General features: G+C 35.8%; 1 protein-coding gene across 3 annotated transcripts in view; it reads right to left on the reverse strand.

Moving 5' to 3' along the window:
- Nucleotides 1-7,472: 7,472 nt before the first annotated feature.
- LOC136834370 (uncharacterized) overlaps nucleotides 7,473-17,606 on the reverse strand; it is a 44,559-nt gene continuing 34,425 nt past the window's right edge. For 2 of the 3 annotated variants that reach the window (XM_067096908.1, XM_067096909.1), the window contains exons 9-14: nucleotides 15,917-16,165; nucleotides 15,388-15,721; nucleotides 14,398-14,598; nucleotides 13,493-13,735; nucleotides 11,479-11,610; nucleotides 7,473-9,768 (exon numbers count right to left, since the gene is read on the reverse strand). In XM_067096908.1, the coding sequence (XP_066953009.1) occupies nucleotides 9,425-9,768; nucleotides 11,479-11,610; nucleotides 13,493-13,735; nucleotides 14,398-14,598; nucleotides 15,388-15,721; nucleotides 15,917-16,165 (1,503 nt within the window). In that variant the 3' untranslated portion in view covers nucleotides 7,473-9,424. The remainder of the gene's footprint in view (nucleotides 9,769-11,478; nucleotides 11,611-13,492; nucleotides 13,736-14,397; nucleotides 14,599-15,387; nucleotides 15,722-15,916; nucleotides 16,166-17,606) is intronic. The other variant, XM_067096910.1, reaches the window with a different exon arrangement.

The following is a 17,606-nucleotide window of genomic DNA, read 5'->3' on the forward strand; positions in this document are numbered from 1 at the left end:
CCTTGCTCAGCAAAGCTGTATACCTCTTGAGTGTTGCCAGACCAAAGGACAAGATACCAACATCAATCATTTTTTTTCGTAATTTTTTTTTTGTAAGATATTCTACATATTTCTTACTTTTTCAAAGTTTTTTAAATTACCCCAGAAGCTTGTTATTTTCTAATTTTTCAAAATAGCTTATTTACCAATAAAAGAAGAAAGATTGAAGTTTCTTTTCATGTTTTCAGAAATAAAATATCTTGATTACATTGTTTTATTGATTTTCCAAATTGGGGTATCAATTAGCCCACCATAGTGTTTTGTGTCCCTAGGAAACCCACTACAGTGTTTAAGGGTTAAGTGGCCTTACTTATATCCTAGGATTACGTATCCTTAAGTGGCCTAGCTTAGTCCAAGGACCCTAGGATCAGATAACAATATCCGGGCAAAATAAATCTATAGCCTAGCTATAAGGCCAAATATTAGTACAAATTTTTCCTTTTATATAAGTCTGTACACTTGGGCAGGATCTAAATAATTCAGGACTAGGCAGTACCTTTTTTTAAGTGATAAATTTTTATGAAACATCCCATCACTGGACTAAATCGTCAGTCTAGACCATGGAACCTACGACTAGATGAAATAGTAATCTGTGCTGGATGAGGTAGTAGCCTAGCTTTAGGGCTTCTTACTAAGGTAATTGTGTTTATGTAACCCATTAATTAATCCAGATTAGGCAGTAGCCTAGATTAGAGTACGTGAGGTTACATATTAGTGAGCTCCTGTTTTATATAGTAGGTCAAATAGCCTAGGATTGGACAAACAACAACCTGGGTTAGACAAAAGTAGTAGCCTAACTATAATGTTACACAATAGTAAGTTTCTGTTTTTATATAGCCTATATATTTAAGAGTGATCTATAATAATCTGGATCACCTATAATAATCTGGACTAGGCAATACCCTATGCTAGGGTAGGAAAGAACAAATAAGCCTAGGAGTATATATAAACAGTATCCTAGGCTCAATAAAATAAATCCCAGTTTTTACTTAATTTGGTAGCATACCTGTAAAGCCACATACAAGTAGGTCTTATGTAGCCTATATCCAAAGGTGATATAAAACTCAAAACAGGCAGTAGCCTAATCCAGATTAAGTAGGAACCCCTTTTTAGAGGAATATCCTATTAGCCTAAAACAGCAGTGGCTGAGTATCAGATAAAAAGTTGTTGGTCCAGCCATAAACAAAAACTGGGGATTATAATAGGGTTACTTTCTGTATAGTTTGTATCCTTAAATTTTAAATAAGCCTGGGAATAGGTTAAGGAGAATCCTCTAAGAAATCCTTTATTCTTGGCTTAACGTAGATTATACTGAATCATTAACCTAAGCCATATAAAACAGTAGCTTAGGTTAGTTAAACAAATCAGTTCATAGTAGTTAGTCTGAATGGCATGACATTAGAATTAAAATTTCACACAACCATTGCAAAAGGGACTAATAGTGTAAATGCAGCCATATACAGGTATGAAAACTAACCTTAACCTTAGAGGGTTTATGTCAACATAGAGATATTTAATTAAATGTATTGCAACTACACACTTGTAATCAAGTTAACCTGGAATATGGAAACTGTACGAGGAACTACAGAAGCGTCCCTCATTAAAAACAATTACTGTAATACTATCTAGCTTCTAATAACTTGTTTTATATCACTACAAGGCCGCCATTATGCAAGACCCTCAGCTCAAGTGTTCCATAGCAAACTGCTTACTTCCGCTTTTTGCAGTGGGTACAGCCCATACCCCATCTGCCATGAGGCACAGTCCTTGTAAAAACAAGGAAAATTTGCTTAGTTGCAAGATATATGAGAAATTTAGCAGCACGGCTCCTGCAAGTTTTAAGAGCGAAACAGCTCGTTTTGAGCTGTCTCGATGGTCCCTACTGGTTCAGTAGGGGTGAGGAAGGGGGAGGATTATATCTTTCTGGAAGAACTCTGGCAGCAGATTTTAACCCTTCCTCAGAACAAGATCTATGTTTGGGCCAAAACCCAGTAACATCAGTCCCGGTACCTCCAGATTAACCCCATTTGAGGAAGTAGAGGAGTCTTTACATGGGGGTGATATGTTGTTCTTACTAAGGAATATGAAGTGGACATTGCCACTGGAATGGCCCTGCTGAACCCAGAAGGATCAAGACACAAATTTCAGATAGCCATGGAGAAACATTCCAGAAGGAATTTATTCCCATGCAGCTATTGATGCTGAAGAGGATCATTCCTCCAAGGAATACTAGTATCCACCTAACTCTGACTGAAATTACTACATTTTCAAAGGGGTATAGTAGCTTACTCAAGACTTCTGCCCCTGGTTAACAGGCAGTTACAGTTCAGTTGTTTAAGCTCACACAGATTGTGCAAGCTCCCCCAAAAAGGGATACATAGTTTATGGCATTTAATCAATTCTGTAAAGAAATTATGAATAACATCAAAGATGTCCTTGCCACAGAACGGCAATATATAAGGGACATGATGCATGATTCCGAAAAGGAAATTAAGTCAGTCATGTACACCCTAAAGTGTAAAAGTAATGCATCCTGTAACCAAAAAGTGAGAGTAGATACAAAGTTGCTCACCAAGTAGCCCCAGCCTTCTGTTCCTTCACTTTCAAAATTATTAATTATGTGAAGGTAGATTTTCAGAATTTTGTAGTGACTAAAAAACGAGAGACAATGGCAGAATTAAAACCATTTGCCGAGGCCATCCCAGTTTCGGGAAATTCCACCAAGGAATGGGCAATGCTACAACTCCCTTTTGAAAAGGAAAAAAGCTCCCTTTAGTACAGCTACGCAGTAGTTTGGGACCCCCATAAGAAGAATCTCAGAGGGGACAGCCTCAGCAGAAATTCATGCTGGGTCCACCTTCTTAATATTGTAACCTCTACCACCTTGCTAGAGGTTGCCACCAAAAGGCTTCCAGAAGATTCTAGAACAATTTTGCTGTGGTGGCCAAAAGTTTTATGAGAACCCTATGGGAAGTACTCTGTGACTTTCTAGAGTGGCGGATAAAAGCGCAAATGGAAACATTGGAGGGTTTCAACAAGTCACTTCCCAATGTAATTTCATTATTACATTCTAACCCCTTCTGTAAGAACCTGTTTGAGGTGTCTGTTGTGGCTAAACTTCACGAGCAAGCCCGCCAACAGAATTGTAGGGAGTAAAGTTTTCTGGGGAAAAAAGGGAATTCAGGAAACAAAAAACCCAAAACTTCCCTTTACCCAAACCAAAAAAGCTCGCTATGATCAAAAATCCTATAAGCCTTCAGTCGCCCCAAAAATTTTTTTCCTCAAAGACGGGTAGGTGGTCAGAAGGGACAACTCCTAACAAAGGAACAACAACAGCTGCATGGAAATCCTTTTCACAAGGTCCAAAGACCCTCACATAAGGGAAAAGGAAAAGCAACACCTGGAATGCCTATCAAGGGCAAAGGCAGAGGAAGAGGCGGATGCCAATAGGAATTATATGGTTGGGGGTTGACTTTGACGACACCATAGGCAATGGAAGTCTTCTCCTTGAAGACACAGCATTATTTTCAAATGGGGGGAGGGGAGAGAACAGTCTCATCACTCCCCTCCTTTAAAGGGGTTCTTTCAAAAACCAGACCCCTTTCTGGAAGATTACATGTAGAAAGGCCCTGTTAAAGGGAGCCATAGAGAAACATGAATATACTGTATTCACCACCAAACACATCTCTTCAGTGTCCCCAAAAAGGATTCCTCTGAACGAAGAGTGACCCTCGACCAATCATCAATAAACAAGCACATTGTTTGCCAAAAGTTTCGGATAACTACTATTGCCCAAGTACATTCAATCATTCCAAAAGGGACTTGGACAGTTACTATAGATCTGAAAGACACATACTGGCATGTTTCCTACTGCAGTTCCCTTCCGTCCCTTCCTAAGGTTCTGGATAGGAAAAGATATGTACAGGTAAACATTGCCCAAAATTTTTCTACAAAATTAGCAATGGTAGTTGTTCAAGAACTCAAGCGAGGTAATACAACTAATAGCCTACCCAGACTGGTTGATCTGGGGGCCTACAAGAAAAGAGTGCTTGAGAGAACCTAAGAGCAATGATCAACAGACTAGTCAAAAGGTTTTATAATAAATTGGATCTCATCAAAAGATTCAAAAAAGTTGGGAGGAGATACTTTGGCCTTGGACTTGGAAGGAATCTTTGGAGAAATAGGTCACCCTGAATCCTCCCTCTGTACGTGACAATACACACAGATGCCTCACTGACAGGTTAGGCAGGACATCAGGTGGATCATCAAGTGGCAGGGATGTGGTCAGCTACTCTGAGGAATTGTCATACCAATTTCCTGGTGCTGATGGCTGTCTTTTTGTCTCTCGAAAAACTCAAAACCTCCAGGAGAGAGACACATTTTGTGGGGTCTAGACAACATGATTGCAATATCCTGCATCAAGAGGTCAGGGTCACGTTCACCGCCTCTCAATATGATAATGCTAGCCATCCTTTGGATGGAGCAAGCAAGGAAGTGGTACTTGTCTGCAATTCACCTCACAGGGTATCTCAGCATAATAGCAGACTCTCTACCAAGGAAAACGACAGCCTCAACAGTGGATGTTGGACAACCACTCTTTTCAAGCAATAGCCAACATGCTTCCACAACTGGAAGTGGATCTGTTCGCCACATACGGGAATCACAATCTCCTAGTATGTGTGTCTCTGAACTTGGACAGTCAAGCAACAGCAAGAGATGGAACAAATGGAGGATGATACATCTTTTCCTCCCTTGTCCCAGGTTTTAAAGGTTTTGAGCAAATTTCTAAGCCTCAAAGGAGCAGCTTACTTCATAGCCCAAAATTGGCCAAACAGGCACTCACTATTGTCCGCTGTTCTATCCAAACAGTAGGAGGGAAAGTTGTCTACACATCCTCCTTTCTGAGCTGAGACCTTCATGTATGGATTTTTTAAATATTATCTACAGTGAAAATTACTTGCCCAACATTGCTAGGTACCTAGTGCAAAAATTAAGTACATCATATATCCAGCAATATCAGTCCATATGGAAGATATGGTTAGATTATATCCATACTGAGACCCCAGTTAAGATTTCTATAGAAATACTTTTATACCTTTTTGAAGACAAATGCCTTGTGGTTAAAACAATCATGACATACAAGGCAGCATTAACGGAACCTTTGCTTTATAGATTTGGGATTGTGTCTAGTATATAAGTTGTCACTTCCCTTCTGCGGTCTTTTGCTCAACAAAGACACGCTCCCGAAAGGCTTCCAATTACTGCACTTGATCCCTGAACAAAGTGAATAACCCCTCAATTCAGCAGACCCAATACAACCACAACTCACAAGCTACAAAAGGCGATCTTGATTGCATTAGCATCAGGAGCTCGTATTAGTGAACTGGGCTCTCTTATATGGGGATGATACATTACGCAAACAGCTGACCATCAATTATTATTGTCCCCTGGCCCATCATTCCTGGCAAGGAATGAGGATCCTTTAAGCAGGAAATCTATTCTGATAAGAGAACTCAATTTAGCAGACAAGACATTATGCCCAGTTCCAGCACTTAAGGTTTACCTAGAAGTCACGGCAAACATCCCAGAGGGTCCAATTCTCCTACACCCTAGCACAAACTATCCACTCTGCCTACAAGAGCTGAGAATGATTCTACTGTCCCTCAATAAAAAGGCAAATCCACACTCCTTTCCTAGGTCACATGATATTAGGAAAGTAAGTACATCACCGGCCTTCTTCAGAAATTTCTCTTTTGAAGAAGTCTCCGAACGTACAGGGTGGTCATCAGACAGTATTTTTAAAAAACATTTTTGCCACAAGCTCGAATAAATTTGACTACTGTGTATCATTAGGTGGCATGGTTAGTCCTAACCCCTAGGGGTCTTTTTGGTGGTGAGTATGTTAACTGTCGCCAAGAGAAGGGTGACAGTACTGCAAACAAACCTGCATGCTTAGGGTGTCACTGTAGAACTACATCCTAAAACATAAATCTGTATTGTTTGTTCTTGGTACCAAACCTGAAGAGTATTTGAATAACGAATGGGGATTGAAATTTGTGGTTTTGACCTGACCCAGAAAATGTTTTTTCTCCTTGGGGTGTTGGGATTAAAAACTGAGAGTTTAAGCCTTTTTGTCACCTGTCAATTTTTGTAGTTCCTGAGGACGAAACAACTAGTTACATATCAAAAACAGGTTCAGACATAGGAAAACCTATTTTTGTAAAGGCCGCTGTTGAGTCCTCAAAACCCCTCCCACTTCCCTGATGAAAAGACATGGGATTTGGGCAAGGGATCATCCTGCAGTGACCAACAGAGAGTAATGCTTCTTGATCTCTGCATCAGGGGTTCATTGTTGGCACTACGGCAGACTACGCATGTGCATTAATCACTTCTTCTTCTACGCAGGTTTTGATGATGGAAGAGCCTGGGTATACAGCCTCGATGTAAAGATTTGGGAAAGTGCCCCCTATCTTTGAGTCCATTATATACGTCATCAAGTGTTACAGTGTTTATCACACCTAATAAATACCGCCACACAGACCAGCTATAAGAGAATTTTTTGACATTAGTTTTGTCACCCATGGAGCTCTGGTAGGCCATGGAGGGTTACTCCTTGAGGACTCAGCAGCTACTACCAAAAATAGGTTTTTCCTACGTCAACCCCTGTTTATTCATACAGACTTTTTACAAGTCTTTTTTTACAATTTGTGGTTCACATGTCATACAAGCAATGAACAAAGTTGTCAATAAACCAATCTAAAATATTTTTTAGCATTACTGCTTCAGGATATGTTTATTTAGACATAAAACTGGTGAATAAATCTCAAACTGATAATTCTCAAAATCTCATGGCTCATATGCATTTCTTTAAACAACAAGTATGTATCACTATAAACAGTTTAGTTAAACTATAACAATAACTTTTAGATATTTTGTTACCCATGCATTTGTAGACAGCTCTGAATAATATTTATGAAAAATAGAGTGTTCTTATGCATAAAGTTACTTGAGAATCAAATAAAAACCAATTTATGAAAAATAAAGTGTTCTTAGTCATGAAGTTACTTGAGAATCAAATAAAAACCAAGATATAAGAAGAAAAAATAATAATTGAAACAACCAGAACTATAGTACCAGATCACATTTTCAGACGATTAAATAAAAATTACCTCACATTCTGGGTGAAGCTTGAAACTTGAGTACAATTTTTTCATTAATGGCTATTCCTCATAAAGTGCCTGGAGAAATGTAGAGCTTTAAAAATTAATTCACTATTACATACATGTAAAATGTAAGAATCCACAAGCATAGCCTAAAAATAACTTACTGAAAAGCATACCAGGAAATATAAGTATATATAATATTCTATGAGATTATTCAAATTTCAGAAAAAAAATATTAAACAATAGGGTGAATTAAATCAAACCATACAGTACCACAGGTCTTGTAATATACTTTGCAATACCAAATGTCAAATTATGAGATCTCTTATAAAAAAAATAGTCTCTGCTTAACAAAAATCTAAAAATACAGTAAACTTATAAGAAAAAAATACTATATACACCATCAGTTCACCTTTCTCAATGCAAATCTGCTTACTAATGCACAACATGAAATATATACAGCTATACATATAAGATCAAACTGCTGCATTGCACAGACCATAAATGAAAAAAAATTCTCAAAATTGTCACATGCAAAAAATTAATAGCAAAGTACTGTAATTTTCTAAATATTTTCCTGGCCTGAATGCTTCATATAACTGTCAAATTGCAGTAATCTAAACCGTGAAAGAAAAGTATACTTTGATATTTTCTGCTACTTCACAACATTAAAAGATTGCACAATTAGATTGTGACTAAACTTAGAGCACAGCCTTTCACATAAAATGAAAAAGAACGGCAATAATGCATGAAGTTTGTGGTAATAACCAAAAAAAAGTCACCCTGACAAGAAAAAACCCAATTGCAACTCCCACTGCAATGAAGTATGCTTGCTTACATTATGAAAATATATACTCTAGTGAATTTCACCACATGCCATCATACAATCTGCACAGTAAGTAAGACTGACCACAGTAAAGACATGGAAAGCATGTCAAGTTACGACTTAACCATGGAATGATATAAACTTGAACCAAATCTTTTTCTACCATAAGAGTTGACTGTCAATCTCAACTGACGGACCACTTCAAATGAAAGAAGTCCATGTATCCATAACAGTTGTAGCATATCACATATGTTTTTATAGAAATTTTCAATATTTTCTATAATCTAAAATATAACTCTATGGCTGACAAACTAATGCTATAACACTAACTTTCTGCTTATAAATCTTGGATTGAACAAGATCAGAACATTCCCAAACCTCCAAGCTATCCAGGACCATGGAGAATGATCTAGCAGGGTTAAAGGACCACATACTTTCAGGAGTGGAGAGTACAATTGAAAATATGATGCAAAAAGTAAACTTTTCAAATCTTTTATGCAAAAATAATATTGGGGCAAAATAAAATGCAAAATGAAAAACTGAGAGAAAACTGTTCTGTAAAAAAGTCAAAGTATGAGTACTGTATACCTCTAAAGATAATTTATACATAATTTCATGTCAATGTCATAACTAACATATTCCTATCTGACCATAGAAATATTTGAAAAGTAAAATACATATTTGTAAATGTAAGATAAACACAATTCTCACATTTAATACCACCAATTTCCACACATTATGACCCTAAGTTGTTAACAATGTCTGTTCATGTTCTGCACTTCATATGAAAAATTACTGTATGTTTCCAGCATATCACATATATTTTATAGAAATTTTCAATATGTTCTGTAGTCTAAAATATAACTCTATGGCTGACAAACTAATGCTGTAATACTACCTTCCTGCTTATAAATCCTGTAATGAACAAGATCAGAACATTCCCAAACCTCCAAGCTATCCAGGACCATGGAGGATGACTTAGCACGGCTAAAGGACCACATACCCTCAGGAGTAGAGAGTACAATTGAAAATATGATGCAAAAGGTAAACTTATCAAGTGTTTTTATGCAAACATAACATTGGGGGCAAAATAAAACGCAAAATGAAAAACTGAGAGAAAGCTGTTCTGTAAAAAAGTCAACAGTACGAGTACTGTATATCTCTAAAGATAATTTATACATAATTCATGCTAACTATCATAATTAGCATTTCCCTATCTGACCATAGAAATATTTGAAAAGTAAAACATATATTTGTAAATGTAAGATGAACACAATTCTCACATTTAATACCACCAATTTCCATACATTATGCCCCTAAGTTGTTAACAATGTCTGTCATGTTCTGTACTTCATATGAAAAATTACTGTACGTTTCCAGGAGAGAAACCCCAAAACTACTCAATCACATCAGATTCTCTCTCGTTCAGTTGTCTTGACTCGTCTTTCTCGCACATATTTTTCAACATTGCAACCATTTCTTTTGGTTTTTTTACGAAAATGTTATGAGCAAACTCAACATCCTTATAGGACAACCTCCCAGGAACTTTTTGTAAAATATCCAAACTATTCACAAATTTTACATAGTCTTCCACAGTTTTTTTCAGGTCTCTTTCTTTCACATCTGGTTTAAGACATACTTTCTTCTCCCACGAAGAATTGACATGATAAAGCCATGCACCTATTGCCCTACTGGACGCTAAGGGATCTTCTCGACTGTTACCTTCTGAAGGAGGTTTCCCTGAAGCATAAGAAGAGTCTTTCAGTGAATGTCAAAAAAAAAGAAAACAAGGATGAACAGATTATGGAAAAAAGGCAAAATTATGGAGCACTTTAAGGCAAGGCTCATTAGTAACTGGAAAGATTCTAATACAACATGAACATCTTAGGTTTAGAGATGAAGTCACATACTATGGTGAAATTTGCATATTTTCAATAATCCTCACCATTTCCTCTTACAAATTTTAAATACTTAAAATCTTCTATTCTTTATGTTTTGTAATCTTAACCATTTCTGGTGAAACTGTCATAGTACAATATATAATACTGCAATTACCCCTACACGTTTGCAGTATCCTTGAAGCCACTTTCCAGAATGGAAGAGATATTAATGTAGAATTGTGGATCTTGGCAAGGAATTTGACAGAGTACAAAGAAGAGTGCAGGTAATAAGTGAGCACTAAAAAAACATGTTACTTGAAACATTCACTGAGCAAGTGATAGTAATGTGGTCAGTGGAACAATCCACAGGATTAATAAATTCCTGACTGCCAAAGGGGTGGGGTTCAATTGAAATTTGGAGTTAAAAGCCAAAATAAAAGTGTATAATTCCTATTTCAATACACAGTAATTCGTCTTGTTTATTTACATCACATTCTGCTAACTGAAACATAATGATAATGCTATAAATAAATAATAATAATTTATAATCACATAACTCAAAAGGTAAGGGACACTGTCACATGCATTTCCATACCAATGAACTGAACTGCATTTTCTTAAATGTTCTATCACTCAAATACTCAATAAACAAAGATTCATCATTAATCATCATAAATGTAATCTTGTGGCATTCATGTGTTTGAGCTCGGCATTACCTTTGTTGTAAGCCTGGATTGTGACAACACTAGACTCAATATCTTGGCCACATCATCTATCCAATATGACTAAATGAGTTTTACTGAGAAATGTCAAGAAGGAAAAGGGAGAAGGAATGCCTACCCTTACTCCAAAGAAAAATGATTGCTGACATTTTGACTAATTTTTTCAACATGGGGTCTGAAGAGGGATGGATTCCATGAACTGGATCAATAGTTTAAAAAGTCTGAGGGCACCTAATCCAGAGCAAGGACAATGGCAGGGTATTGTAAAGGTTTGAAGTAAAGGTTGGAGTGCAGTAAATAAGGCCCCTATCACCTACTGTATGAAAATAACCTGGTGAAGAATCAAAAGATCAGGCCATAGAAATGTTTAAAAGATAGAAGAGTTGAATAAAAAAGATAAGTGTAAGTAAAAACAAGCGTATGGTGACTGAAAGGAAAAAGAAGAGAAAGATAAGTCTGGGGGTGTTTGTGAATGCAATACTGTGCATCATAACTCTTTCATTTATGCACTGTCTTTGGCACATTACCTATGCAAAACTGCTTCTTACAAATTTATCAAAGTTTTATATACTGTAAATATATTAGTGCTATTTTATTAAGATAACTTTCCTGTTCCATTTGTAAAGATTTTTTTATAATTGTATCCATATTTTTCAGAAATGCAATTTCTTAGTTATACTGTACACTTAATAAGTCATAGGTGTAGATGGACATAAGTTTAGGGTGTAACTTTGGGACAATCAGAATAGGCAACTCCCAAACTATGGAGCAGATTAATAATGCAGAGTAACAGTAAAATAAGAATTGTAAATCCCCCCTTCATGTTAAAAGTAAATCAAGGTACTCACGTAACAGTTCTTGATTGAATGCTTCAATGGCTCGATCCCAACTCACATTGTTGTTGTTACCCCCCTTGAGATTTACAGTTCGATTGTGGACAGCATCGTGAGCTGCCATGCGAGGAATGCGCCCAGCAACCGCTGAAAGTTAAACTTCATTGTACATACAGTATGTACACACCAGTTGACACCAGCAATTTAGTTGGTTTCCTAAAATTCTTCTACATTACTTCAAGTTTAGGAGTCTACAATAATTCTTGGAGAAGAACTTTTCCATTCTGTTTTTATCAACCTTGACCCGTCATAACTACAAATTTTAAATTTTAAATTCTAAAATAGTGTGAATTCTGCTTAGTCCATAATGAATACAAGCTTTAGCATAAACCAATACACACACACACGCACACAGCTGTACCTATAGGGGTCCTGTGCATCATACCCAAACAATAACACTGTCAACCCAACCCCACTTAACCCAATTTTCCTCAATGTCCTCCTCCATTATAATGACAAGAGAAAGAGAGAGGAATGGAATAGACGCATACAAATAAGAAGATGTATAAAAGGAAAGATAAACAGTAAGCACATGAAATTATTGGTATTAGAATAAGAAACTAAAGAGATGAAAATAAATTAATGGGATATCTTTGGTGAAAATAAAAGCCATGGAAAAACTTCCAAATATTAGAATGTAATGAACATGTTCTAGAGATATCTCAGCAAGTTTGCTTATTACTGCATTAATACATTTTGTTGACCATTTGGTATCATAAATCCTTACCCAGTGAGAGTTAATTTGACTGCTGGGCTGAGAGGTTGTTTATCACTGGTTAATAACTCTGAAATTACTCTTATAGCTGGCTATAAAGCATTTAAACTGCAAATACCTGTGGTCTTGAGAAATTTCATAAAAATATGTTTTTACTTTTCATTCATTATTCTGTTCTAAATTTAATTCTCTCTTTCAGATTATTAATATACATACATACACAGTGAAAGCTATGAAGGTTGTATTAGTACTTAACATGTACACTTTTTTGTTATTACATACCCCTTAAAGAGAAGTATAAAAAAAGTTGTATTTACATCGTACACACTATACTACAGCATAAAAAAATAAAAATGTCTTTTAGTATTTAGTAAATGGAGTAAGATGCACATTGATTCATCATCATCATAGACATTTTCATGCCAGCTTTTCCCTTCATGGAGTTAAACATGAAATGAGTTTTCTTCAGTGTCTTCTGCCTGGTGCACTTTTGAAAAAAAAAAAAAAAGTAAGTTATCAGACATTTATTATTCATTCTCACTCATGACAAAAACAAGCAAAACACATGCAGTGATTTTAAAGAAAAGTGGAAGGTATAAGAAAATTGTAACTAAGCCTGCACTAAATGTCCACAGTTTGAGATACACAAAATATTAAAACACACCTATCATCCTTCACCCAAACTTAAAGATGATGTAAGACCTAAGAGGGTCTGTTCTAAGACTAACGAGCTCTCAGAAGTGCTAAATTAGTAGTTTTCATTTGAGAATGGTCTCCTCCCTCAGCCAACATGTGGAAAAGTATTAGTAAAATAATACAGTTTGTATATGGTGTAGGGAGACTTATGCAACTATTTTTTTTTAACTTTTTATCACTGGTAAAAATGTTAAATTCCTGCTATACTCTGGACAGTAACTTTTCAGGCTTCCATATCTCAGGTCATTATCTACTTACACATAAAGATAACACAACATGTTTCAATATCATACCACCTGCAAAACAGATGATAAATACATCTCACAACTTTCTCCACTTTCAAGATTTTTCTCAATTTCTCTCCAATCTGGAAGTCTTAGCATGTACAGATATTACTTTGAAACAATTTTATATCTTAATATTTCTCCCTAATACATACAGAACCAACAAGCAATTACTGTATGATTGTCCAGAAAAAGTAAAGTTGCTTCTATCAAGCATACCCCTCAAGTATGGAAAAAGACACACCTTCACTTACAATAACAGAAGGTAACTTACCAGACAGGTATGAATACCCTTGTTGCAAGTACTGGACATGACCACGGCTTTCAAATAATGGCATACACACTTTCCAGACAGCATGTAACAACCAGCCATTACCTTGTGCTTCAGCTGACTGAGCTACAGTAAAAAAGAGACAGTACCATAGTAAGCCTCGATGATACTCCCAAATTAGATCTGGGCTCGCCATGATATCCTTCAACTCTGTCTTGGATAAGCATGTACTGCACAGCCACTCATCTGTAGAAAAGGATTATAACCCATATACCATTCAATTTAGGTCACGGACATAAAAATTTTGCATACCACAAAACTATATCCTGAATGCAGCCAGTGAGAAAAATTATTCACAGCCAAACCCAATGTATTAAAACTTTCTCTGGTGCAACTAAATTATATGACAGTTCAAACACTATTTGGGATTTTATTGGTGGACAAAAAAAAAAAAAAAAAACCTTCTTCCCAATGAAAAATGGCATAATTAAGCTTCATGGTAGAAAATGTAAAATTTCACTGTTCCAGATTAATTTCATTTAATTTTTTTATTACCAGTGAAACATTTTCAAACAGGTACTATTGATTCTGAACTCACACATTAGTCTACCTGTGTATGTGTACAGACATGATTAGACATCTTAACAAAACAACTGAAATAGCCATAGATTATTCATCGGATACCACATTAACATATAGTTGTATTTCTAATTATAAACTTACAATTTTTTTCAATATCAAAAATAATTTTTTTTAAGAACATACAGTATACATTTTTATATAAAAACCCATCTTTCATGTTTAGCCCAATACTCAGGTCCATGAATAGACTGCAGTGTAATTAAAAAATAAAAACTTCTGTACTATTATATTAAACATTTTACTCCAAGACACCTTTGATTACTTACCTTCAGGAGCATCTGATAAACCTGAGCATTTCTTATTGAGATGAAACCATCCTCCCTTTGGGCAATTCTCTCTTCGCCCACACTCAATCAGGCCGTCATTAAGTGGTTTCCTACAACAAAAATTAAAAGGACGGCCACAGCGTTCTGAACAAGGTAGACGTGCTTTGTCATGGAAGTTGACACAATCACCAAAAGAACATTCTGTAAATAGAAAAACAAAGGTGATTTATTCAATAACAAAAACTATGTATTATATACAAAACAAATATTCATGAAATTGATTTTAAAAAACAACATGACCCTAACAACTTTATTGGTCCTAAAAGTCACACATTAATAAACTTACTCAACAAATCAGTGAAGCACTTTAAAACTTTTTTACAGTATTTTAACCCAATTATAAGGAACTGGCTGAGGTAAAGACCATTTTATTGGGAAGTACCTTAAGTTTATCCAGCTCACTTGGTAGTTCCATGACTACCTAGGCTTCAGCTGAGGGTCACCACCTATTTGGGAATTTATCACTTATTTGAAAATCAACTGGAGTTCACCTGAACAAATCCTTGTTCTCCCTCGTATGAATGAATTTGTAGCATAAGTATTGTCAGGTATTTAACAAATAATGAATATTTTCATCTGCATGATGAATAGTTCTTTTATTTGTAGGCCTTATATTTTTAGTTAATCTACAAATAAGGAATGCTGAACTGCTGTACAGCATCACAGTACTTAACAATGAACAATGCAAATATAACGTATAGATACTATAAACGTTATTTCTTAATTTAAATGTTGAATGGTAGAAGAAAAGTAAGTCTTCCCAAGTGCTTCCCTGATTTAGTGAGCAGACTTAAACCAAGAATGACCCCTTGGCTCAACTGATATGTCTTTTTGACTAGTCCGAACATCACACATTATTATCATATAAAAACATGAAATTAAAATCTATCAGTGAAACAACAAGTATAAATTTCACTAGGATAAACATACCTCCATCTTTCACTGGCTCATTTCCTTGACGTACAATGTCAAGTGAAGCAGTGTCAACACTGGGCCAAATACTAGAGACAACTTCTTCAGAGACTTGTTCAAGCAATCTTGAATCTGCCATCATTTTATCCTTAAGAACATAAGGGAACATAGACTCTATCTTCTTATTTGTCAAGGCAACAGTATGACCATGGGCAACTACTTCCAGAAATGTGTTGATTGCTTTATAGTCCGGTGATTCACCTTTCAACTCAGGTCTGTATTTAGACCATAGATGATGTAGATTTCCATTTTCCGGTGACATACCATTTGGATAAAAGATCTTTATTATATCCTGGAAATATACATGGGTGAAGAAAATAACATTTCATATTCAACAGAAAATTGACAGTTTTTCCTTCATTGCATCCTATACTACACAGAAATTTAAATTACACCAATTTTAATTCAAAGCTGATGACAACTATGAGAGGCAAAACATCATGCAAGTTTTTTAAAGTAAACAGAATAGAAAGAAAATGCAAATTACCTGAGCAATTAATATTTGTCGACCAAAATCTGTGACACAAGGCTCAAGGCCATCTAGCCTGTCCACCTTCTCAGAAAAACATGACATCACATCCTTGGCTCCAACCATCCTCTCCACAGAGGCTGGTGTCCCAAACACACACAAAGGTACAGGCTCACCATCGAATACCATGTACTGCTTCAGATTTTTAAGAACTGTTGCCACAGTGCCATTGTCAGTTGGACACTTAAAATTAGACCCTAAATCCACCTGGAAGGGGGATTGATGAATATTTTACGATTGGGTTCAAGTTTTCCGACTTAAACATAGTTACAGTAATACTCTAATATTTTATTTCACAATGACATTATAGCAATCATATATAAAAGCTCTTACTGTAGATATGATATTCATTAACCCTTATCAAATATGTAGTACTTCCTTTTTCAAATGTATAAACAGACTTGTAGCCTTGATCACAGCAAACTATAAACATGTTAATGTTCAATTCACTTAGCATACTTAAAATAACACCTCATTCAGCAGAGAAATGGCTGAAATAAAACTTTTATGTTGTCCCTGAGAAAACTGAGGCAACACTGATGTCAAATTTCAACAATTCTGTACTTCCAACCAGCATAATATACCTTTTGAAAGTCAAATGATATGGTCACATAATGCTGACTGGAAGCAAAGGTTTAACAAAAATGGAGGACTATAGAAATTAATACATCAACAGTTGAGGGTATTAGTTAAAAACCCTACAATGCAAATGACAAGCTATATCTCTTCGCTTCGAGGCAAATATATCTTGTATTGACATTTTTTTCCCATTGGCCTACCTAAACATGTCAAAGCTAAAAGGGTTAACTGGTTTGCTAAAACCTTCTTTAACTGGTTGAAGTTCTTAAAATGATGGTGTTCCAAAACTCCCGGGTAGCCACTGTTTGATAAATTCAGTTTACAATAGTCACATTAAATTTCTTGGCACTGACTGAAATATTCTTTATTATGGCATACAGAATTTCATTTAGGCATGGGGCTGTATCATTACATAATGCTATGGTAGCATCACACTCTTCAAGTAAACTGAATGGGAGCACTGTAGCTTCTGCAAAACAGAATTGGAATCTTTTTTATGCCCATTCGATGCAACCACAAAGGAAGAGCCATTAGCCTTTGAGAGAAGTTTTCCCTAAGCCAATAAATCTGGTAGACACAAAAGTACAAGCAAGATTTACGGAACATAGCAAGAGGATGAAAAGTTTTAGGAGTGATCATCTAGTCTCCAGTGGCCTCCCTAGTTCAACATTTACTTATCCCTTTCTCCCAACTTGATTTTCAATTCCTTCAATATTATTTTTCATTCCATCCCACTCCTATAACAACAAGTTATTTGATAATGAGTTGGCACTTACACTGATGTCATTTAGTATGCAAGACTTCTACCCAACAAAATTCAAGTACAACCCCTTACATGTCAGAGTGATACATAGTTTTACATCTGGCTTTCTTAATTCATCTTGAAGTTGAACTACTTAACTTAAAGAGTCACATTCAATGTAAATGCTTTTTTTGCTGAGGAACTGACATGTGCCTCACTTCATAGTTGATTGTTCTTATTCTTATCTATTTAATTTGTGTTATTTAGGTCTTCCTTTCTCTTCTAAGTTTTAGATTTTTCTTTTATAGTTTACCATCTACTTCTTAA

Source organism: Macrobrachium rosenbergii, chromosome 53, assembly GCF_040412425.1.
Source record: "Macrobrachium rosenbergii isolate ZJJX-2024 chromosome 53, ASM4041242v1, whole genome shotgun sequence".
NCBI classification, from domain to species: Eukaryota; Metazoa; Arthropoda; class Malacostraca; order Decapoda; family Palaemonidae; genus Macrobrachium; species Macrobrachium rosenbergii.